This window comes from Strongylocentrotus purpuratus, unplaced genomic scaffold (genome assembly GCF_000002235.5).
Source record: "Strongylocentrotus purpuratus isolate Spur 01 unplaced genomic scaffold, Spur_5.0 spur5_scaffold_14, whole genome shotgun sequence".
In the NCBI taxonomy this organism is placed as follows: Eukaryota; Metazoa; Echinodermata; class Echinoidea; order Camarodonta; family Strongylocentrotidae; genus Strongylocentrotus; species Strongylocentrotus purpuratus.
Window position 1 is genome coordinate 13,977,647 of NW_022145599.1, and position 26,803 is coordinate 14,004,449.

At 36.4% G+C, this 26,803-nt stretch overlaps 1 protein-coding gene across 1 annotated transcript in view; it reads right to left on the minus strand.

Moving 5' to 3' along the window:
* Nucleotides 1–10,194: 10,194 nt before the first annotated feature.
* Nucleotides 10,195–26,803, minus strand: part of LOC592568 (tenascin-N-like) — a 31,001-nt gene continuing 14,392 nt past the window's right edge. The window contains exons 8-13 of the mRNA XM_030985085.1: nt 22,074–22,325; nt 20,235–20,489; nt 18,678–18,923; nt 17,855–18,109; nt 16,979–17,230; nt 10,195–10,481 (exon numbers count right to left, since the gene is read on the minus strand). Of these exons, the coding sequence (XP_030840945.1) occupies nt 10,195–10,481; nt 16,979–17,230; nt 17,855–18,109; nt 18,678–18,923; nt 20,235–20,489; nt 22,074–22,325 (1,547 nt within the window). The remainder of the gene's footprint in view (nt 10,482–16,978; nt 17,231–17,854; nt 18,110–18,677; nt 18,924–20,234; nt 20,490–22,073; nt 22,326–26,803) is intronic.

Genomic DNA, 26,803 nt, shown 5'->3' on the forward strand with positions numbered 1-26,803 from the left:
GGCTGTAAGTACAAATCTCACCGGATAGGGAACTTAGTACAGCATGTGCATCAGCATCTACAAATAATATTTTCAAGCTCTTATCTATTGAAATTGTACATATCGTCGGTGGGGTGACAAAACCTCGTATCTCAATTTTTTGAGATTTTGATGTTTTTGCATAATTTTGTAGCTAATGGCCTACGACACCACCTGATAAATCCATGGAACGCCTCCTGTCTCGGTTTTTCGCAAATCCACACAAACACCCTTAAACTAAACCTCGTAACTTTAACCCCCTTTGAAGCTGCACTGACAAAACCTCGTAAACATAAGATACGTAATTCCTTTTCCTCGTAACTCACACACGGCCTAACAGTACCGAAGTTAGTGTATTCAAATCCTCGTAACTTATTCAACCCAAACCTCGTAACTCATTCAGAGTTGAAAGTAAGAACTCGTATCTCAATTTGAATAACAACTAAAAACTCGTATCTCAATGTAGATAAAAGCAAAAACCTCGTAACTCACTTTCAAATATAAAAACAATTATTTTACAGTATTTCAACAATGACATTAAAAATTGTATAAATATTCCAGTTTAAAAAAAAAAGGACGGTGTCACAGCATTAAATTTGTTGAGACAGGAAAGTTTGTTTCGCTCTCCTGAAAATTCATGATTTTTGAGATACGAGGTTTTGTCACACCACCGACGATATACGTCCTAAAGATATTATATTATTAAAATTGTCATTTCTTTAAAAGACACATGTCGGTGATATAGTTTATAGTTTCAGTTATATTTTTCCGTATATAGTTCCATTCATTCATGCTTAACAGTACGATCATAATAAACTGAAAAATCATGGTATTACCTATTTCACAATTTGTACCCGAAAAACCGATCCGGCATACACAAAAGACCTCGTTGACCAAATCTATACAGGTGCCACCGTTTAAACAGGGGTTGGTAGGCAAACAGTCATCGATATCTGTAAAATGATATTGATGTAATGTACTTCTTACAAAAATACACGATTTGATCATCTGCTAAAAGAATTTTGTATCTTTAAAGAATCCATTATATAACTGTATTCTTGAAATGTTAATAAATTGATTTGGCATTGTTAAACTTGACAATGCACAATTGTTATTCTATTGTAAATCTTGTTTAACTTACCTGAAAGGTTCAGCGTAAATTGAGTACAATGGATCGTATGCATAACAAGTAGGAATGTTTGGACAAGGACAAGCAATTGCTTGCTGTCCGCAAACTGCTTTCGGATCAGGCATTTGCTTTAAAATGCTTGCATAAAACGAACCTTTTACTTGTTCTCATAAGCATTTGCTTACGTTTTTTTCAAGATTCGTCAAAAAAGATTGAGCTCTTGCTTAATTTGGACGTTCGCCTTTAAGCATCATATCCATCAGATTGTTCCTAGGTAGTCCTAGTCCTACCTAACAACATGGAATGTATGCAATTCGCATTCTGGCTATTGATACAAGTATCCAAAATAGGTGTATAAAATAATTTGTTAACGAGGCACTTAACAAAGATTTGTGCATTAAATATGAGTAAATTATAAAAATAGCCAATTGAAGCAAGCAAAAACTTTGAGCACAAGTATAATATTAACAATAATAATAAATACTTATAAAGCGCACTTATCTGATAACTTAAATACAAAACAAAATACACAAATTTCTTTCCTGAATTTTAACAACATAATATCATTAGTAACTCTTAGTAAATAAATCCGTTTTAACATGTTTCTGAAAGGTTTCTAGGCATTGAATGTTTCGAATGGCACTTCGCAGCTTGTTCCAGAGGACTGGTGCATTATGCACAAATGCACGATCCCCATAATGGGTGGTTCGGGTTCTGAGGACTTCTAGTATGGTAGAGGCAGAAGAACGGAGTGATCAATGGGATAGCTTTTTGGTGAGGGGATCTTGTAGGCATATTGCTCCGATTGTCTCATTTTCGCTCGCGTGAACATTGCCAGCACAAACCACTGACCTCTACCTCCTGAACGGATCATCGCCCATTCCCATTCACTATACGTAACTTACTAAAAGGCTGTATTGTCTGACCGTTCATGAATATTCATGTTTTTGCTAAACTCGGCAAAATGTTTGCTTTTACTAAATGGAAAAATTACGGTGGGGGGTTGGATGAAATGGACATAATGAAATAGGCAGAAGTGATCTATGATAATTCATGCGTTTTATGTTTCGTGTGCTCGACCTATAATCTTCAAATCGCTTGGTAAACTGAGTCCAAAGTTAGACTTGTTTCACATGTGTATTATAGGCAATGACGAGCTAGCAACCTATTTTGAAAAATTACGGTGGGTGAACTTTCAAAAGTCAATGAGACATGAGGGCTCAAATGAAAGAGCTAGTGATAACGTACGTCGGGGTGGATGTGCTTTTCGTTTAAACAAAAAATGAATTTTTTAATTTGTGTGTTCATTATAACTTTAAATTTTATATGTTTTGAAAATATGTTTTTAATTATGCTGATACAGGGCCCCTTGGTCGAGCAGTTTTTATAACTGAAAGGGCTACCCTGTCAAAATAAACGAAAAATAAAATAAATAAATAAATATAATGATTTCCAAACAGATGACAAATAAATACAATACATTTTCATTTTCCTGCCGAATATGTTAACTACATACAATGATATCTGGCCGCATGTATTCAGAGATAGGTAAACTAAGAAATTACAAGTTTAAGCTGGACAGAGTGCTACAAAATCATCAAAATGTTCATGGTTTCAGAAATAAGGTGGTGCCAACTTATTTAAAGTCTTCGGTTTGTATGTTATTATTACAGTTTAACCCGACCCCTGGGTTAAGTAAGCCCGTAGCCCCTATTAAACACAGGAAAATGTAAGATCCCAGACTAACCATGTTAGACACGATTTCATATAACGCCCAGTACCAGGTTTCAATTTTAGTGCAGCATACACCAATTGGGTTGATCGTAACATATTGGTTACTGCATTCGTCCATGTCCATAGGCTTTAATAAAGGAGCAACCCGTTTCCAGTAGAAAATGGGTTAATATATTGAAATCAGGGCTCAAATTAATTTTTGTGTCCACGGGGGCTCTTCCCCCCAAAATAGAGCCCCCGTAAGCCTTCTCAAGGGGGCTCTTTTAGTGCTGACGGAGGCTCTTATTTTAATACAAATTTCCATTGAATTGGTACCCATGAAACTCCTAAATTACTTGGTGTTTTATCATTATCATTTATTTAAGTCGGCATTTTCCCTCTTAGAAATTTACTTGTTACCTAGCTGTATGCTTTTATCCCCGTGATCAATGGCGGATCCAGGGGGAAAAAATAAGGAAAACAAAGAAGTAAAAAAAAAAAAAAAAAGGGGGAAAGATTTTATTTTTGTTTGGACAAAAAAAGTGTTCCTTTCCCACTTGTATCACAGAGATGCAACAGTTTAAGTTAAGTCTTACGTTAACGTTAATTTGTTATTAAAATGTAGAGTACAGCCCTTGGCCTTAGGCCTAATTTAGGTCGTAACTGTTACTGTTTGAAAATCTAAAGTAAAAATTAGACGGTTTTCATGGTTAGACCAAGTAATTGAGAAGAAAAAAGTTTACCCGTCACTGAGACCTGCGGGTCAATTCAGCGGGGGTGAGCGTGCCTTGTCCCCCCCCCCCCTCCCCCCTTCCGCAAAAGAAGAGAAAAGAAGGGAAAGAGAAAGAGGAGAGAAAGGGAAAGAAAGAAGAGGAAGAAGAAACGAAAAGGGGGAAGAAGGACATCGGGGGTGGGGGGAGGGTACAAAAGGCCTTGCCTCCCAGGCTGTTGCCTTCCCCCGCCCCCGCTAAAAAAAAAGAGAGAGAAGGAAGGAAAAGGAAAAAAGGAGAGCTAAAAGGGACCAAAAAAAGAGGAAGAAGAAAAATAGGGTGAAAAGAATTTCGATGCGGTGTTCGAGTAGAATTCTGTGAGATGATGATATACTTTCTCGCAGCTTGATGTGACGAAGTGTCTCTATCTAGATATCTGTAAATTAATATTATAGAATATAAAAACCTGAAATGACCTTCTGCTCGTAACCGACAAGTCACCCCATTAAAATTAAATTGCAAATAGTGTCCATCAACACGATGGTGGATGAAAATTTCTTATATTCGAAGATATATGACCCTCAGACCTTATTGTTTTATTATTTTTTATTCAATCAATCAACGTCAAAGAATTGATTTATCATCGCTCTTCAATTTATTATTTCACTTTTTAATGTACTTTCATTCTTATGCATCACGAAAGAACACTGAATTGTATTCTTCAATGTTTGTTTTGATTCATTTCCTCCCATTTCCTTTTCCCTGTTTAATACTGATAAAATTTTCAATTTTTCTTAATCAAGGCAAAATATTATTTTCATATTTTCTTCATGCAAGACAGGGAGAGAGAGAGAGAGAGAGAATATGTTAAGTGAGAATTATCCAGTACAACTATGAATTGCATCCTTTTCAATATTATTCAATTCGCTGAAAATATTCAAAACATTTAATATGATAAATCCACATAATACACCAACGCTGTTCAACGCATCTAACTCTCCAACCATAGCCCATATGCCAATATGCAAATATGAAAAGATTTTTAAATGAAATTTGAAGAAAAAAAATTTACAATGCAGGGACAGGCATCAGTTGAAATCATGAATTCTCTGTAACTGGCTTAGCACTAGATAATGAGGGACCAGTCACTGAAGAGGAGATAAAGGGAAGGAAAATTGAGAAAGAAGTAAATAAAATAAGGGGGATATCAGCTGCAATTTTCCCGCCAACAAGTTGCGGATCGGGATGGGGGTGGGGCAAAAGGCCTTTGCCTCCCCCCGCCCCCGGTAAAAAAAAAAGAGAGAAGGAAGGAAAATGAAAAAAGGAGAGCTAAAAGGAACCAAAAAAGAGGAGAAAAAAAAAAAGGGTGAAAAGAAGGGGAGATAGATCAGTTGCGGTTAATCCCGCCAGCAACGTGTGGAGAAGGGTAGGGGCCGAAAGGGCCTTGCCTCCCCCCAGCAATCCTAAAAGAGAGAGAAGGAAGGGAATGGAAAGGGAAAGAGGAGAGAAAGGAAAAGGAAAAACAAGAGAAAAAAGGGTAGGGGAGATCAGTTGCCAACAAAGTATAAATCGGGGGGGGGGCACTGGCGAACTGATTGGCGAGGGGGCTCGGGGAAAATAAAATTCAACGTGGTTTATTTCTTATTCCATAACGGTGGTTTACACATAATGCTGAAATGACATAATTTTCCGAGATTTTTTAGTAAATTATACTTTTTTATGCGTTTGTTGTAAAATGACAAATTCCTAAATTTACAGCCAGGCAAGAAATATGCTTCTTGAAATGCCTAGGGACCTACACGTCAGGGCCCGCGGAACGGCGGGGATCGGGAGCCTCGAGGTCCCTCCCCCTCCCCCCTCCACTTTTTTTGAAATAGTTTATAAAGAGAAATGGAGAGAAAGAGAGCAAGAAAGAAAAAATAGTTAACTGCCAGTGTCACAACAAAATAAGTTATTAACCGTAATTAAACGCCTAAAACCCCTGAGCTTCCGGGGCTCTGGCCCTGAACCCAACCGAGGGCCCTAAGGCGGGCCCCCTTGATACTCAGCTGACCGTAATTAAGTGCCTAAAACCCTTGAGCCGAGTCGAGAACGGTACAATGAATCGTCTTCTTCCTCTAATGATTTAATGAAACGTCAAAGCTTCCGCGCTTCGCGCGGACGGATGGGGGGGTGGGGCGATTTTGGGGTGCTATTTTGAACCCCCGTTAGTGATGTTTTCCTGGCATCTACTGACATCTACTACTACTGTGTAGGTCTGGACACATGATAGCATTTTTATATGCACATTAACCCTCTAAACCGCATAGAACCGCCCCTGCAACATCTTTGCTGATCTTCTTCTCAATATTGATTTATTGGTCAAGTTACATTATTTGCTGGTCTTTTAGAACAACCAGATTTCAGAGGATTCACACTTTTTACAACGAAAACTTCTCCATGTTTCATTCCTTGCGCGATCGTCTCCAGCTCCAGCAGATATTGGGCGTCAGCGTGCACACCGGTGCTACCGGCGCAGTATGACGGCCGCATTAGCTGTGCACTGCGAGCTTCCGTTGTTTGTATCCGTAATACTCATAGAGATGGGAGAAATAGTATAGTATTAATGACTGCTTTGAGAGAAATAGTTGTTTTATTACGCTCAAGGGAAGGTTAGAATTGTGCTATTCCCCGAGGCTTGCCGAGGGGAATAGCCCAATTGTAACCTTCCCGAGAGCGTATGAAAACAACTATTTCTCGAATATTAAAGCAGTCATTAATACTTTTATATGCCGAAAAAAAAAAACTAAAAAATGAAAAATCAAAAATATTTATCAGTTTTGTCGAAGACGGGATTCGAACTCTTGCGTATAACAAGAGGTGTACCGAAAACCAACGCTTAGACCACTCGGCTATGGCCCGCCGTTAACATGCTTGGCAGTTTTCTCCAATATATACATTAAAATGGATTGAAACCGGCTTCGCGTGTGATGAATGCTTCGCAAAAGCTCCATATACGGACTCTTCTTTTACTTTTGCAATGCATATTGGCACGAACTTAGATCAAGATCTATCGGCAGATGTTGTTTTTTTGTTTTTGGAAGTTTATTTTCGTCTTCATGTCAACAATGCAAGATAAAATTGTCGGTAAGATCGATCGAGATTCAATTGTATTGAAATTACCGACCAATCCTTCGCACACATACGGCATCCTCCATCGCTCAAACCATTTTTTAACATGTAAACCTATGGGGTAACCATGGAGGCTGACCAACTATTTTTAATAACCATGGTTATTAAAAATATTGAAATGTTTTAAGCATGGTTACCGAGAATTTTACAGGAACAGTTGAAGTTTATGAATGCAATTCGACCAATCAGATGGCTGGATTTCTTAAGTGAGGTATATAATGCCATCTAAGTTCCATTTCATTGGTTTAAGGTTTGAAAATTAATACTCAATATTGTGTTAAAGTTATATAAGAGAAGATGATCTTTATTTTATAATTCCACAGGGGTGATTTTTAATTTTGCAATCGCCCCCGTGGGCAACCTGACGGGGGCGATTATGGAGCTCACGGGGGCGAATCGCCCATCGCCCCCGTGTATTTTGAGCGCTGATTGAAATGAATTGAAACTTACTTGTTTCACACAAAAAACCGATAAAACCTGGCAGGCAGGAGCATGAGGACATTGTAATTTCATCCACACATGTTGCACCATTTAGACAAGGATTGGTAGCACATGGATTAGTTCCTAGGAAGACAGAAACAACACATATTGAGGGAAAATCTGCATTTGCAAAATATCAACTTTAAGGGGAAAATGGAATGTAAACAATGTAATCTTAGATGTGGAAGAAGCCGTGTTTACTCAAGATTGTTCTGATTCATTAGTTCCTTGGTACCTCTTGTATGCACATTTACTTGATTCATATTAATTATGTAACTAATTTACAACAGAGGGGGTTTAGATCAAAATGTCAAATATATATGATTGCTAAGACTTTCAAAAAATAAACATAGGGCAATTTTGCCTTGTCCATCACATTTTAAAATGTCCAAACATGTAACATATTTCATAATCCAAACATGACTTTTACGAAATATACAAAAGGGGATGAAAATTGCCCGTTGCGACCATGTTTAGGGAACAGTACCTTGCATATGGAGTTTAATGGTTCCCTTAAAGCAAGTCTCTTTGTAACAAGTATTTACATAATGCAAGTATTTATAAAAAAAATATTATCTCACAGTAAGAACAAAATGTATCTTTCTTTAACATAGATAAGTAAAACATCCGAGAAGAGGTTTTTTCACACCTGCAAAAATGATGAATAATAATGCAGCATAAAAATATATTTTAAAAGAGAGAATTGTCATTTTCTATTGGCTCTTTGATTTGTATCTTCCCTTATATTTTGACAAGATGCAAACGTATTTTCCATATAGAAGTCTCTAAAAAAGATTATATGTTTATTTATAAAAAAAAAAGGTAACATGGCTTCTAGTAACCAAAGATTCAGAGTGTAGCTTTGTTATTCTGTCTTGTCCTGTATATTTTTATTTAATATAGGAACCTTGGAATTAGGACAAGGAGTATGACTGTAATAATATGTGCATGAAAACATTGTTTGGGATTAGGAACTCTTATTTTAACACTGACCAGTTGTTGTTGCAACTGTGTTTCCAACTTCCACTTGTCCTGTATTCGTGAGGGCAGTTACATCAACATTGTATGCCGTTGCTGAAAGCAGGCCATTTAGTGTAACAGTCTCTGAAGTTGCAGAAGCAGTTTTTACATTTCCATCTGGACCAGTGTAGGATATCTTATATAAGATGGTATTAGGTATCGGTGTCCATGAGATAGTGGCGGAGTCTTGTGTGACTGAATCCACATTGACTTCAGTTGGAAGATCTGCGGTCCGAGCACACGTACAAAAAAGACAATGTCACGTTAAGCATTAAAAATACGAATTAAATTAGAATTGTAATACAAATTTGATTATTAATAGATAAAGTGGCAAGGAATAGGTGTCCAGAATACAATGGTTGCCGTTATTAGATCCATAAAAACACTGTTTGGGAAATCTGCATTTTAAAATGCACACAATATTTAAAAAAAAAAATTGTTATAACGTAAAGATAAATTACTGTCTCATTTAATATGTCTTGTCATTAATTCATTAAGTACTCGAGAAAAGGGAATACATTCGAACATTGGGTCCAGACACAATGCACAGTAGGACTTTGAGACGGGCTACCAGCACTTTTACAAATACAACATGAAAGTTCTACTCCATCCGGTCCAGTGTAGAATACCCGGTAGAAAAAGCTTCCAGGAATTGGCGTCCATGATAATGTTGCCGATGTTTCTGATACACTATCAACATTGACTTCTGTCTGTAGATCTGAGGCATAAGTAATTCCGTGAATGAAAATTAATAGGAAAATGCTACTTTCAATGAAAAGACAAATCAAAAGAAAATGTAGTATCACGGAGGGTGGCAAAGAAGCATCATTCAAATTGCCAAAGCATTTTCAAAAAGCTAAGTTTGAATTGAAATTTTTGCCAAAGGAAAATATTTAGTTAAAATAACTTAGTTTATCTTGGAGCCCTGGTCAGTTCTGTTAAACCTAAGTTCATGAGTTTATATTTCTCCATGTATGTTTTACTGACTTAATTGTGTATTCAGAAGTGAACCAGTCCTGTTTAAATTGAGTTTATAAGCCTCCATGCGTGTTTAAAAAAAAAACTAACCCCAAATAAGAAGTGGAGGTATTCTGAAAACGAGACGAGTTCCTGTCTTTTGATGTACAATAAATCTTACGAACGTGTACAAGAGATAAGAGATGAAACTTTTTTGGCGTGATGTTATGCCTTTTTGCGTGACATGGGCGCAGCCATTTTCTTGAAAATGTGACATACCAGGCGTTGTTGCACACCAAGCTTTAATTGGAAAGACTTGTTAATCCAATAAAAAACCTCTACTTTTTATTGAGGGGAAATCATAGCTAAGAATTTAAAAGTTACCTTTGGTAAAAAGTACATTATCGGGTAACAATTGTAACTCATTTATTTAAAAATACTAAAATATAGCAATTGAAATATCTATTTCATTTATGCGAAACATTCACCCCAGAACAGCATCAACTTATTTATGCAATTTGCGTTCTGGCAATTGAAGTACAAAGGATAATAGCAGGTGAATGAAATGCTTCAACACCACACATGTCAGGGAAGGAAGCATCCATAAATTTGAATACATTTAGTTGATAAACGACTCCGCATAGTACATTATGCAATCAAGAGAATGGCGATGCCCATGTCTTGTTGAGAAACTGTACTTAATCTTTACTTTATGCCTTTCTCATACACTGTGGTGGGTAATATTGTAGATTGATGGGCAAGAATGCAATAAATCTCTCAGAAGAACTAAAGTTATTATTTGGGTTTATTTCTCCTTTAAATGTATGCGGTACTGATTTTAGTATGTATTCAAAACTAAAACAAATAACATTTATATGAAATTAAAATTGAATCAAATATCATTGTAGTTGTCATTAAGTTAAAGATATTTAAATTTACTGCATAATATACATGTATATTCTTTAAACAATCAATCATAGGGTTATACCACCCAACTCACATCCTCCTAACCATGCCCATGCTCATACCTGTAGTAGTTGTAGTAGTGCCCACGTCTGACTGTTGACCAGTGCTAGAAGTCGTCTGCACTCTGATGTCATAGTGAGATCCAGGAGTAAGTCCCGTAAGTGTGGTTGTAGGATCAGTTGTGGAAACCACCCGTTGTATTCCATCTGTCCCGGTGTAGAAAATCTGATAGATTACACTGCCAGGGACAGATGTCCACGAGATGACTGCCGTATTTTCGGTGACCGAATCCACACGTACCTCAGTCTGAAGAGGTTCTATATGACACAGAATGTTCAAGGTATTGTTGAGTATTTGTCAAGCGAATGTATCGTGGAAGAAACTGCCTGGAGGCATCTGGAAAGGTTTATTATGCAGCACCTTAGCATTCTTGTTAGGTTTCAGAATATATATTTACATACAAATATGAAAAATAAAAACTTATCTAATACACAGGTGCTGGCTTGCTGTCATTTCCCACCTATTTTCAAACCCAGAACACTGACATCACGAATCAATTATGGTAAGCATTTTACAATCGATTGGCGATGTACTGCAAATACATCCACACTATTCTTTTGTTGAACGGTTTCACTTTCCTTTTCTCACTTTTGACACATTTTTCATTTTCATTTTATTTAATAGTTGGAAAGTCTTGTTTAATAACTTTAAAGGAATACATCTCCTCCAAAAAAAAAATTGAAACCAGAAAACAATAATTAGGTAAATACTGCATATGTATTTGTACCCTCTGTTCATTACGGCAATTTTCAAAAAAAGAAAAATCCCTGAGAAATCAAGCCCATATTAACAGCTCTTCTACTTGATTTTATTCATTTTCATTAGATTCTATTCAATTAAATCCATTATCAATATCCTTAATTTGTTTAAAGAACTAGGCATGAGGTTGCTTTCAGTTGTCAGACAGCTTCCTATTGAGATAGTTCGCTATTTTGTTCCCCAGACTCTATTCATCTTTTTTTCCTTGACATGTCAAAATCGACTGATAGACCTTGTTGGAATTACATGATCCTTTATGCTTCAGTATATCAGCATATCATTCATTCATTCAATTTTCTCCCCGGACCCAAGAGTTAGTTCATGAGTAGGAGGACCAAGTTGATTTGATACTGCTCTCTGGACATTAGTCCTATTAAGTCCATAGGATCACATGTGGCTTACTTCCAGGCACATGCTATCTGTGTATACTTGCAAAATAGACCATTAAACCAACCAACTAAACCAAATGCAAGTTTCATTGAATTTTGTTACTTATATACGAGATGGAGGATGAGTGAATGGGGGTGGGAAGGGGAAGAATTATCTGTTAACATGTAGAACGATTTACTGTATGATATAAACGTATATTCTTAAAACTATATGAATAATTGTTTTCATTTCATTGAATTATGGGCATTTTTAAAATAATAATTCAAATGATTCATTCATCTCATACAATCATACAATTCATTGGCGATTTAATGCGAATACATCCACAATATTATTTTGTGGAACGGTTTCACTTTCATTTCTTTCTTTGTAAATTTATATTGCATTTTCATTTCATTGCACAGTCGGCAGTCCTTTTTTAATAATTCAAATAATTCACTATTCTCAATATTTTCTCTTCCTGTTCTGCATGAGTTCAAATCTTACAAACATTACATACCTGTCGTGGCTGGTACATTTCCCAATATTCTTTGCCCCGCTGCATCAGTTGATTCCACGCGGAAGTTATAAGTAGTTCCAGGAGTAAGACCTGTAATGGTTGTTGTGGGGTCGGTAGTGGGATTCCCCGACTGTTCTACTCCATCCGGCCCAGTGTAGAATATCCGGTAGAAAAAGCTTCCAGGAATTGGCGTCCATGATAACGTTGCCGATGTTGTTGATACACTATCAACATTGACATTTGTCTGTAGATCTGCGGCAGAAATTATTCCATGGATGAAAATTGATAGGAATATGCTACTTTAAACAAACCAGAAAAATCAGTTTTAGTATCTAGGAGGGTGGCAAAGAATCATCCTTAATATTTCGCAAAATTTATTTTTCAGATTAAGTTGCACAAAATAATTTACGGGTCAATTCCATTAAAAGAAAATACAATAAATTAGTTTTTCTATTGTTGAAGTTGTCATTAGGTAAGATATAAAAAATAAAAATAATCGATTTATCAAACGATAAATCTTCTCCTGAACTACAGATTATAAAATATAGGCAGTTACGTTGGACATGTACGTCCGACCTCTTTTCAAACTCCAAAATAAGATGCAAAGCTAGTTTCATATCTACTCCAAAAGGTGGCACACAACCCACTAGAGATTTGAAGATACAGGGGGCACAGACAAAAACATGATGTGTACGTCACAACCGTATGTACGTCAGATGCTACATGTAATCGATTAAAATCTTGTTTTGTCAAAATATTTAAATCCTGTTCAAGGGTGTCGATTTGTATCCGTGGTTGGGGGGGGGGATGATAGGTGCCAAAATATTTTCGGCAATGGATCAAAGCAGCCAAGAGGTAGAAGCGTGTGGCAAGTTGCACCCCTCCCAAGATGTAGCCAGGATTATATTTTAGGGGGGCGGTAGTGAGCACGCGAAGCGCGGAAGCTCTGACGTTTCACTAAATTATTAGAGAAAGAAGACGATTCGTTGGGCCGTTCTCGACTCTTAATCCTTGTTTAAATCAAGTTCCCCTTCCTCCGCGCGTAGCGCGGAAGCTTTGACGTTTCAATAGATTATTAAAGAAAGAAGACGATTCGATGTACCATTCTCAGCTCTTAATCCTTGCTTGAATCAACGTTTCATTAGATTATTAAAGAAAGAAGACTATTCGATGTTCCATTCTCGACTCTTAATCCTTAATGTTTTAATCAATTTCCCCTTCCCCGCGCGTAGCGCGGAAGCTCTGACGTTTCATTAGATTATTAAAGAAAGAAGACGATTCTATGTACCATTCTCGACTCTTAATCCTTGTCTGAATTCATTTTCGCCCATTCCTGCGCGAAGCGCGGAAGCTTTCACCTTTAAATACATTATTAGAGAAAGAAGACGATTCGTAGTATCGTGTCCTCCATGAATTCAGTTTCCCACTTCCTAGCTTTAACGTTTTATAAATTATTACTCTTAATCCTTGTCTGTATTCATTTCGCCCATTCCGCGCGTAGCGCGGAAGCTTTCACGGTTCATTAAATTATTAGTAAAAGAAGACGATTAGTTGTATCGTGTACTTTGACGTTTCATTTGATTATTACTCTTAATCCATGCACGTCTGAATTCAGTTGCCCCCCCCCCCTATAAGCTTTACCCTTTTCACTAAATTATTAGAGAAAGAAGACGATTCGTTGTACTGTTCTCCATATTAATCCTTGCCTGAATTTAGTTTCCCCACTGAAAATAAGTTGTGTCACAAATAAGTTGTGACATAATAATCTTTCTCCAAAAATGAAAAAGTGTTTTAGGAAATATCAGGAAATAAAATGAGTGAAAAAATAAAAATAAAGATACAATGACGTGAATTTTAAAAAGGGTGAACGGAAACAACATAACAACTAGTGAACTTGTTATAAGTCATACTAATGTCCGAAAATCTTTCTCCTAGTCTCCGATCTCATCACGAAATCGTCACAGAGTTCATCTACGTTTACACTGTCCAGGATTGTCTGATGTGCATTGCAGATTGTTACTTTTGCGCTTCGCGCTTAACATTTAGCTCGTTGCTTTTTGACGCTGCGTCTTTGAATTTGGCGCACTGCATTTCTATGATGCTGTTGATTGAACAAATTGAATAAATTCATCAATTCCTGATGAAGCCGTATGAGCGGGAATTCAATTTATTCTTGTCTCATATACGGTTGTCTTATTTACTTCGTATATATGTGTGTATTATGAAAATGAGATAGCAAAATGTGTATATTAACTACTCTCATCGGGCTATCATCATTAATTTTTCTCTTCATTTTTTTTTTTTTTTGATGGTGAATTATTGGGGGGGGGGATGATTGTACAGGCCATCCCCCGCACCTAAAATATTGGGGGGATATATCTCCCCATCCCCCCCCCCCCCGGGATCGACACCCATGATCCTGTTGGAAAAGAAAAAAGGTAATAAACCTTTCCAAGCCTTAATGCTTTGATTTCAATGACCTATGTAATATATTGTTTAAAATTATTATTATATATTCCCATCATGAATTGTTACTTTTTCGTCAAAGCTTGTGACAGGTCCTATATCTTATCAAATAATGTTCGAATAATCAGGACCAATATTTTTACACTGTCGCTCATAAAGTTGGAATATTTTTGTTTTACACCAAATTATGGGAATATTTATGAAAAAATAAAAAAATAATAGATCTAGATAAAAGTATACATTCTCTGATTTTATTGAATGACAATTTGACAATGTGTGTTTTGCGTGACTGCTGAAGCATGTGTATGCTATTATGCTTATCAACTAGGGGACCTACGCCCTTAAGTCATAAATGACAGTAATGAGGATTAATGCCCCCACAAAAGGGCCCTTATATAGCGCATCGACACGGTTTTGATCCTGGGGCCTCACAGTTACGAGGCCATTGCTTTGTCCCTGAACCATGACTGTACGCAGCGGGGGCTAGGGTAGGGGACAGTTTCCATAAATAACCCCCAACATGAAAAAAATCCTCTGGACGGCCATGCATTATGGCTCAAAGCATGGACACACAGAGGATTTTGTTATGTTGGAAACCTGGGTAAAATGCATTAAATTGTTGAAAATGTATTGCATTTTCTTTATTTTTGTTTATTTATGAAAACTGCCCCCTACCCCAGCCCCCGCTGCGTACAGTCATGGTTCAGTGACAAAGCAATGGCCCCGTTACTGTGAGGCCCCAGGATCAAAACCGTGTCGATGTGCTATATTAGTGCCCTTTTGTGGGGCATTAATCCTCATTACTGTCATTTATGACTTAAGGGCGTAGGTCCCCTAGTTAATAAGTATAATAGCATACACATGCTTTAGCAGTAACGCAAAACACACATTGTCAAATTGTCATTCAATAAAATCAGAGAATGTATACTTTTATCTAGATCTATTATTTTTTTTATTTTTTCATAAATATTCCCATAATTTGGGGTAAAACAAAAATATTCCAACTTTATGAGCGACAGTGTAAAAATGTTGGTCCTGATTATTCGAACATTATTTGATAAGATATAGGACCTGTCACAAGCTTTGACGAAAAAGTAAAATTATTTTTTTCAGATTCAGTTGCACAAAATAATTTACCGAGCAATTCCACAAATACGTAAACCTTTAGGTCTAAATCTCTTAGTTGACTGAATGCAACATATAGGTGTCATTTAACAGCTAAAACATTGCAGTATATAAAACTAGTCAGTATAGTTTTATAGACTGTGTTTCTCCAAATCTCATACAGCGTTTTTTTTTAATTAAAACTTGAAATGTCGTTGGTCAAGTCACAGTTAATTGATGTATTCTTTATTTAATATTTGTTTCCATATAGTATGATAATATCATAAGCGAAAATGGCAATTTTTGAATTAATCAAATTGATCGATATATATATATTGAAAAAAAGATGTTTAGAATATTATGAATTTGTTAGATAAGGGGTCTTAAGAGGTTATTGAGATTTACTTGGTTGCTGTGATTTGTAAACAATAATATAAATATACCCATGATGAATTGATACTTTTTCATCGAAAATATGGGGCAGGTCCTTTTTTTTTAAATCAAATAATGAGTAAACAATCATGACCTTCCTCTCTCTGTTTATATATATATATATATATATATATATATCCTTCTTTATATAAATCATTAGTCATAAATATACAGTGTATCCCGGAAAAAATGTAACTGGGGATTATCGCTTTTTTATCATAACTTAATCACAACTATGATTAATAAATGACACATATTTGTAAAGCTTAGATTTTATGCAACTCCTATGATCAAATTTCACGCATGAGTGATTTAAAACAATTTGAAGAGAGGGTATCAAAAATTCGTGTATTCAAATTATGGAAATGCAAGCATTAATTTAAACAAACAGAACTTTGTTATTCCTGGCTCATTTTTTTTGATTGAGGTGTCAAATGAAAGAGCAGAAAATGAACTTTATAAAAATATGATTTTCTTTTTGGATTCAGATACCTGTCCACCAAATGAATTGTTGGTACCCTCTCTTCAAATTGTTTTTGATCACGCATGCATGAAATATGCATCATATGAGTGGCATCAAATGAAAAGGATGATCTAAGCTTTACAAATATGTGTCATTTATTAACTATAATTGTGATTAAGTTATGATAAAAACATCGATAATTCTCGGTTTCGTTTTTTCTGGGACACTCTGTATCGTTCATGATTATTTACTTTATATTTTACCTTGTGATTCCACAATCTAATCAGTTCATTGGCTTTGCGAGATACATATATGGCTTTAAATTGGCGGGAATCTATCATTTGGTTCTTGAAATAACGCGATCACGGGAACAGGACGTACTTACGCACGGTCGGGCGGACGGACAACCCGAAAACATCATGCCTCCGGCTACTTCGTTGAGAAGTCATACAAATATGCTACCATGTATAGCGATGTAATGCATATACATCCACAATATTCATTTGTAAGTTTCATTTTCTTTTGTGACATGTATATTTCCTTTTCATTTAATTTAATAGTCGGAAAGTCTTACGATTCATTTGCTCATTAGTGTTGTTTGCCTATTCGGCATGAGTTCAAATATTATACACATTACATACCTGTAGTGGCTGGTACACTGCCCAATATTCTTTGTCCCCCTCCATCAGTTGCTTCCACACGGAAGTTATACAACGTTCCAGGTGTAAGACCTGTAATGGTGTCTGTGGGGGCAGTAACGGGATTCCCCTGCTGTTCTACTCCATCCGGCCCAGTGTAGAATACCCGGTAGAAAAAGCTTCCAGGAACAGGCGTCCATGACAATGTTGCTGATGTTGTTGATACACTATCGACATTGACATTTGTCTGTAGATCTGAGGCAGAAATAATACCACGGATGAAAATTTACAGGAAAATGCTACTTGCAATAACAAGAAAAATCAGTTTTAGTATCAAGGAGGATGGCAAAGACGCATCCTTAATATTTCGTAATTCCACAAACACGTAAACCGTTAGGTCAAAATCTTTTAATTGACTGAATGCAACATATAGGGTGTCAGCTAAAACAGCTAAAACATTGCATTATATGAAACTGAACAGTATATGAAACTAAACAACATACTTTTGTAGACTGTGTTTATGGGTATATACAAGCTATTGGGATAGCCATAGAAACCAGTGGCTAATTTAGCATTTAAAGAAATCCCAGTTTCAAATTCAAGTTTTTGCCATAGAAAAAAAAAGAATAATAAGATTTCATTAAGTATGATATAACATGTGAATATGAAATTAATGAATTTATCGAACAGTAAATCTTCTTCTCACCACAAATTACAAAATGGCCGGTTGTACATGTATGTTTGCACCTGTCGGGATTCGAACCCTCGACCTTCGCATCTCCAGTCAAGCGCCTTAAACCACTCGGCCACGACATGTATACATACTTAAAAACTATAAATCCTAGGGTTATACCACCCCACCCCTAACCTTTCATATACCTGTAGTAGCTGTAGTAGTGCCCACTTCTAATTGTTGTCCGGTGTTAGAAGTTGACCGCACTCTGATGGCATACTGAGTTCCAGCAGTAAGTCCGGTAAGTGTGGTTGTAGGGTCTATTGAGGATACCGACCGTTCTACTCCATCTGGTCCAGTGTAGAATATCTGATAAATGACACTGCCAGGAACAGGTGTCCACGAGATGACTGCCGTGTTTTCGGTGACCGAATCCACACGTACCTCTGTCTGAAGTGCATCTATATATGACAGCAAATTCAAAGGTATGTTCAGTATTTATCACGTGATTGCAACGTGGAAGAAACTGCATGGAAGCATTAGACAACCGTTGATAACGTATCAACTTAGCATTAATGTACTCTTTGAAGTTTCGGAATCATCCAAATGAGAAGAAACTGAATCAGTCTTGTCGAAGGACAAATGCAATCCACACAGATATATTATGTGCGTGGGATTTGTTCTAAAACATTTTACATCTTTCCTGCCAAATTTTGAATATATTCTCCAAACTCAGGTATAAAAAAACAACTTAATTCTTTAAAACATTTCAATAAATTCACTCAGTTTTCTTTGGATTCAAATTATTTGTTGTCTGAATTTATATCCACCTCTTGCCTAATATGAACAATCTAATAAAACACATACCCAAAAGACTTTCACTTGATCTTAATAACTTTATTTAGAAACTAGATCACAAAGCATTCTATGTTGTGATTGTTTATCTGGCACACATAGTACCAAAGAAACATTTCTAACAAAGGAAACAAAGAAAAGAAAGAACTCGATGATAGAAAAATAACAATATACCTGTTGTTCCAGATACAGAACCGACATCCCGCTGCCCGTTGATGGATGAACTCCTTACCAAGAATTGATATACGGTGCCAGGGTTAAGATTTGGGATAACAGCCGAAGTTGTAAAAGACTGGGCAGTGTTCGTAGTCGTGCCATCAGAATATGTAATTGTGTAGGAAAAAGCACCTGGTATAGCGGTGTAAGACAATGTCGCCGTGTATGATGTTATGCTGTCCAGGGTCACTTGTGACAGGAGGTCTGAAATAAAAAGTAAAGACTACTGTCATGTCTCTATCTATCTCTGGCATCTCAACGGCCATGAAAAACATGGTGTTTTGAAGATACAGGGGAGTCTGACATAAACACTGTGTGTAAGTCCCTCCCGCCTTTACGTTAGACGCTTCATATAATTGTTCAAAATATATTTTGTCAGAATATTTAAATGCTGCAGGAAAAGAAAAACAAACTTTTTGAGCCTTGATGTTTGAATTTAATAACCAACGTGAAACTATTTTCAAGATGTTCTGTTAATTATTTATGTTCTTCTTATCCTAAAATTCTTTTCACTTCATTTGTTCTTTTGCCTGAAGTTATCACACCTACAGAGGAAGATAGTTCCTTTCATCTATTATTGCAGGAGCTCTACAGGGGTTACATAAAGCTATCATATTGCTCCGATTGTCTCATTTTCGCTCGCGTGAACATTGCCAGCACAAACCACTGACCTCTACCTCCTGAACGGATCATCGCCCATTCCCATTCACTATACGTTACGTACTAAAAGGCTGTATTGTCTGACCGTTCATGAATATTCATAGGCAATAGGCAATGACGAGCTTGCAACCTATTTTGAAAAATTACGGTGGGTGAACTTTCAAAAGTCAATGAGACATGAGGGCTCAAATGAAAGAGCTAGTGATAACGTACGTCGGGTGGATGTGCTTTTCGTTTAAACAAAAAATGAATTTTTAACGATTTTTTTAAAAAACGTCCATAGGCTAACATGTTAGGCTGCTGACGCTGACCATGCTCTGACGATAGGGGGCGTCGTGAAATGAGACTAAACGGAGCCATATGGGTCACATCACCTAAAAGTAGCCTGCTCGGCGGCCGGGCGGCGAGTATTGAGCCAATTTCGCCCAGGTACCGAGCGGCGGCCGCCCGGGCACCGCTTGTTTTTAGGGAATCGCTCGGTCGTTGCTGAAGTTTTAGCGCGGAGCTAAAATTCGGACGGCGCCTGCTCACTTTCATTCACCGTCCAAAGTATGCTCGGTGCCCGGGCGGTCACCGTCCGGGCACCGACCTAATCGAGCGTTCGTCGTCGAGCGATTTAGGTCAAAAATCGAAGCCGCTAGGTCAAAGGCTAGATTTTTCTTACTCATAGGGTGGTGGGGATGGGGATGGGGGTGCCGGTATAGGTGAATGGGAGTAGGGATGATGAGCGGGGTAAACACCTTTAGTTCTTCGTTAAATATGGAATAGTTTACTGTATTATATAAATGTATGTGCTTAAAACTATAAATATTACGGTTATACGTCCCGCGCCCCTCCCCCAGTCCATGCATATACCTGTAGTAGCTGTAGTAGTGCCCACGTCTAATTGTTGTCCAGTGCTGGAAATTGACTGCACTCTGATGGCATACTGAGATGCAGGAGTAAGTCCGGTAAGGGTGGTTGCAGGGTTTGTTGATGTAGCCTGCTGCTCTACTCCATCTGGTCCAGTGTAAAAAATCCGATACAAAACGCTGCCAGGGACAGATGTCCACGAGATGGCTGCCGTGTTTTGCGTAACCGAATCCACTTGTACCTCAGTCTGAAGAGCATCTATAACAAATCCGAAGGTATTGTTGAGTATTCATCATTTGATTGCAACGTGGAAGAAACTACATGGAAGCATTTGAAAACAGTTTATAACGTATCAACTAAGCATTAATGTACTCTTTGAGGTTTCGGAATCATCCAAATGATAGAAGAATTGACTCAGTCTTATCGAAGGTCAAATGCACTGCACACAGATATTATATGCGTATGGGACTACAACACATGGTATGTTAGTTTGTTGCTTACATTTCCCATCTTTTAAGAATAGGATAGCTTATAAATTACTTTCACCTTTACCGGAACTCAACCTTATCCAGAGGAATATTATATCTGCTAAACGTAACATCCTTTTCTGGTTTATTGCAATTCAATGACATGATAATTACAGATATGTGTCAATACCGATTGGAATATACAGACAAGGTTGGCATGAAATAAATTCTTCTCTTTAAACTGCAAAATTTATCATCACATTTTAAACCACCATGTTTTCTTTTAAGCAGTGGCTTAAATCGATGTCATCAATAAATTCATCTATAAACTCATCAATAAACTCATTCATACAACTATAAATGAAGCTTCTATAAGATGTTATTACTGCTCTAAAATGGCTAATACACTGTGTGTATGTTTGAAGGCCTCACAGGGAATTATCAATAAATTTACTTCTAATTCAGTATAGGGGTATATATCTCTTTGAAGGACATAAGGGAAACATCAACCCTGATATCAAGTTGGTTTTAAGAGAACCAAAGTAGGAGAGGAGCCGGTCAGTAAAAGTTGGAGCAATAGTTGGAGCAATCATACAATCCACTGCAACTGAAAAATAAGGAAGTTATGAATGTTTGAAGTTGCGATCAATCAAACAAATATTGGCAACTGTATGACGTATCTTGTGAGGTACCCTCCCATTTATTCTGTACTATAACAAATCAGATAGCTGCTATTTTCCCTAAAGAAAGTTTCGATCATACATGCACCCAAGATATAATGATGGCAAATATGTTTCAATACAACACCTGTATGAGGCCATTTATGCCTATCCTCATCAAAAACTATGAAAATGAAAGTTTTTGACATTTTCTGTACTGAGCTAATTGGGGAGGACATTGTCAGATATGTCAGTGTTGCCAATATGTGTTTCACAGATGAAAACTTACAGCCTTCCCCTTTAAGAGTTTGGGGGGTGTTGGGTTTTTTCTTTCCCCCCCCCCCCCCTAGTGATCCGTATTATACATGTATAGGCTGGCAATCAAAAGTGCTATTGTCCAAGTAAAGTATTGATTGGGATGTTGGGTTTGGGGATTGCTTACCAAGTATTACCCGAATTCCAAGTGTTCCCCAAAACAAAGCCTGCAGATATCATTTAGCGTTTTGCAAAAACCTGATACAGTGCGTCTCAGAAAAAAACGAAACCGATAATTATCGATGTTTTATAAATGACACATATTTGTAAAGCTTGGATCCTTTTCTTTCATTTGAAGCAACTTATATGATTCATATGATTAAAACAAATTTGAAGAGAGGAAACCAAAAAGTCATTTTTCCTTCCCTGCACGAGTTCAAACCTTAGAAACATTTAAATACCTGTAGTGGCTGGTACATTGCCCAGTACTCTTTGTCCCCCTCCATCAGTTGCTTCCACACGGAAGGTATACAAAGTTCCAGGTGTAAGACCTATAATGGTGTCTGTGGTGGCAGTAACGGGATTCGCCGACTGTTCTACTCCATCCGGCCCAGTGTAGAATACCCGGTAGAAAAAGCTTCCAGGAATAGGCGTCCATGATAACGTTGCCGATGTTGTTGATACACTATCAACATTGACATCCGTCAGTATATCTGAGGCAGAAATAATATGATAAATGAAAATTAATGGAAAAATTCTACATGAAATAAACAAGAAAAATCAGTTTCTGTATCAACTAGGATGGCAAAGAAGCATCCTCAATATTTTTGAATTTGAATGGTATGATTTATTTGAACGAAACAATTTACCAGCATTTCCATACATAGGTAAACCTTTAGGTCAAACATTCAAAATTCACTGAATGCAACATATATATATGCAGCAGTATATAAAACTAAACAGTATGATTTTACAGACTGTGTTTCTGGGTAGTGACGTGCTATTAGAGTAGCCATAGTGACGAGCTGCTAATATAGCGTTTTCAAAAAGCTAAGTTTAAATTTTCACTTTTGCCATAGAACAAAATTTAAATAACTTATTTTGTTATATTGTTGAAGTCGTCATTAAGTAAGATATTAAAAAAAAAAAAAAAAAAATCAATTTATCAAACACTGAATCTTCTTTTCACCACAATATCAATATTAGGCAGTTGTAAGTCCCCCCCCCCCCCTTTTTTTTTTTTTTTTTAGGAATTGTTTGCTTTCTTTAATCAAACAGTGAATCTTCTTCTCACCACAATATCAATATTAGGCAGTTTTAAGTCCCCCCCCCCCTTTTTTTTCGAATTGTTTGCTTTCTTTAATAAGAAAACTAATTAAACAAATTTTCCCAAGGTAAGAGTCAAAGCTAGTTTAAAACCTGTAATATATATTTCAAAGAAAGCAACACAATCATTCTGAGATTTGAAGATACAGGGGAACCAGATGTACACATTTTGTCTGGACGAACCGACTGTATGTGCGGCCCCACATGTCATTGTTAAAAAGCTGTTTTGTCAGAATACTTCAATGATGTTGGCAACAAAAACAAAAAACTAGTAATGACCAACGTGAATCTTTATTTATGACACTCTGTTTATTATTTATGTTCTTTCCAATTTCATAGATCCTAAAACTGATGGTAAATTCAAATCTGAAATTATTTTCTCTTAGTTTGTCCTTTCACCTGAAGTTCATGCCCCTATAGAGGACGATAGTTCCCGTTATCTGTTACGAAGGACATCTATTAGGGGTTACATGGGGTGGGGCATGGCCACTTACAGGATGAAAAGGGGTGAGGGTTTTTTTTTCTTCTTCACGTTATCACCTCAGGGAGGTTGCACCAAGTTTTAATTATCTTTCAAAGTTTAGGTGAGTGTCAAAACTTATAAAGCTCTTATCATCATTTCACAAGTAAATCAGAAATATCATATGAGTGAGAAGATTACAGTTGTATGCTCTTAAACTCAAAACTATTAAATCTTTATATATAAAGTTCTTCATACTGTATGTCTTTTTGTTGTTGATGTGTATTTGCTATTATCTGTAACAGTCTTGAATCTGAATCTGTTAAAGTTGAAAACAGATTGATTCTTTTCATGAGGCCTTAAAGATTGTCATAAAGGTAGACCTAATTTATCTCGGTTAAAATCCCTCAGAAAGACATTTACATGTAAGGTGAAACTCCCTCAACCCTGGAAGAACAATTTATCTTGATTTAGCATTCAAGAGTGTTCAAATTGTTCATCCTTATCAGATTCAAACTTTACTTAATTCTTTTTATTATATATATATATATATATATATGCATTCACTGTATTCGTTGGATTCAGAATATTTGCTGTCTGAATTTAAAGCCATGTCTTGCCTGAACACTCTAATAAAACACATATCCAGAAGACTTTCATCTAATCGTAATTATTTGTTAATATAAACCAGATCACAAAGTATGTTATTTTGTGTTTGTTTATCTATTACACATAGTACCAATGCAACATTTCTAATAAAATAAAACAAATAAAAGAAAGAACTCTATGAGAGAAATCAAACAAAAATATACCTGTTATTCCCGATACAGAACCGAGATCTAGCTGTCCGTTGATGGATGAACTCGTCACCGAGAATTGATATGTGGTGCCAGGGTTAAGGTTAGGGATAATGACCGAATTAGTAAGAGACTGTGCAGTAGTTGTAGTCAAGCCATCTGAATATGTAATTGTGTAGAGAAAAGCTCCTGGTATAGCGGTGTAAGACAATGTCGCCGTGTCTGATGTTATGCTGTCCAGGTTCACTACTGACAAGAGGTCTGTAATAAAAAGTGGAGACTACTGTCATGTCTTTATCTATCTCTGGCATGCGTCTTTGTCTCAATATAGCATTTCATCTGTTGGCTGTTTTGGTTTTCTTTTTTCCCATGTTCATAGAGAAGAGAGAACGAGAATAGGAAAACAAGGCAAGGCGTACGTATACTGAAAGCGGGAACAAAGAATGAAAAGACGAAAAGATAATGAATGTTATTACCACATAAAAAGTAACACAACACAGACAAAAGAAGTCTTGCATATAAAAGAACAAATTACCTGGTTTTGATAAGGCAGGGGCATTGGTCATAATGAAAAGGCTTTCTTTTCTGTGTAGGTGCCTTTTGGGAGGTGGGTAGATGTATGTGTGTATGTGTTCATATGTCAGCAAATCTCACCTGTGTGCAACAGGCAATTGCTGCGAGGCCTAGCTATCATCTATTTAAGTATTTAACCACATACAAATACACAAAACAAAACAAAAAGTCATTAACCGTCAGCCTTACTGATACTGAAGACTTTTTGTGTTCTTAGCGGCTACAGAACACTAACCTGTTGTTGCTTGTGTGTTACCGAGTGGAAGTTGAGTAGCCGCGACTGATACCACTCTAAGATCGTACATTGTTGACGGTGTTAGTCCCGTAAGCGTTGTTACTGTAGTACCAGCATTAGAAGTCACCATATGTTCTGCCTCAGCTGAACCAGTAGGCCTATAAAAGATCTGGTAGAAAAAACTACCATCTACATTCGTCCAGGACAGCGTGATGGTGTTCTCCGTAACTGAGTCAACTAGTACACCCGTCTGTAAAGCTGTCAATACATTAAAATAATGCTACACTTGATCAGAGTCAATGGTATCATTATTTCATAATTCATTTAAATGTCGTTTTTTTAATGAAAAAGAATCTATAAAGCAATGTATTACAAACCTAATGCACTGCATATGTACTTTTAATCATGCTTCTATCTAGGGCCTGGATAAATCATTTACAAATGTTAAAGCAATGATACATATGCTCAAATTTCTATGTTTATAAATAGTCATCAGTGTTATGTTTACAAAATGACATGCAAAAGTAGGTATAACATCTAATTGCCATAAAGTCAAACAAAGTTAATCTAAGTCTAGATTTGGTAGCATCTTTTATATTGGGGTATATCACCTGTAGTTTTGGAAACTCATTTTACGGTAAAGTTTCTGTCCTTAGCATACCTTTTCTCCAATTGATTGCTGAGCACCAGAAGTTTTAAACGTTGTGTCAAAATCACCTTGTGTCAAGTTAGGAGCTAGTCTAATGATTACGGATCAACAACATAATTTGCTAGTCTCAGTGTAAAATTATTTTAAGGTTAAAGTCTTATTCCCCAAGAACTTAATGATATAAAGAATCAAGTGTCCCACTCTTTTCAAACTGATTAATGCCCAGTCATAGTGCCATCTATTACCATTTTTATTACATAATACCCCTTGTTTCTATATATGTTTAAGAATTATTATTATTATTATTATTTAACAATGCAATTGTTGTAAAATTGATATGTCCTGCTCCTGTGATTTAAATGATCTGTATCTTATAATGTTAAATTGATACATAATGGTAATTTTCTAATATTTACGATTTTATCTTGAGGTAATAGATTCCCAAAATAATACCAATCGGTCATTAAATCAATAGATATCACGTCTTTGATTCACACGTAATTGTGTATTTTGGAAATTAACTATTTTATCATATACTTGTGTTAATTCTGTATAATAATGATACATCAAATGATTTTTCTTATATTTTGCATTATTATTAGGGTTTGTTTCCAAAACGTTATACTTGTATGAAAGTGTGATTTCGGACTTCTTATGATTGTATACTTTAAGATATTACTTTAAGCAATTAGTTCATAGACTATTATTCTGTATTTTTGATAAACCAAACTGAATTTAGTTAAATAGATTTAAATTATTTACGCTGTAATAATTCATGTTTGAAGTAATTCATTTTAGCTTTCACAGGGGATTGCTCCTATATTCAAAGGCTCTAAATTCGCTTTGGACAGCCTTTCAGCTTCTTGTCTTATCATACCTACTTGCGACAAATCCCCCACATCTGCTTATTTGTCAAATGCACAATCTTGTCTCCATCCAACTCGAAAAGCCGATGAAATAAATGGTTTACTAACTTCAAGGATCAGGGAAACACGAGGAAGAGTACAAGTGATTATACTACAAGTATCAAAGTAGTTGACTGTGTACTTTTGTAACAAAGATAGTATCCAAAATAAGATTTCTCCACTGTTAATAACTTAACAGAGACATTATTACATTGAGCAAGGCATATGACGGAAACGAAGATATGT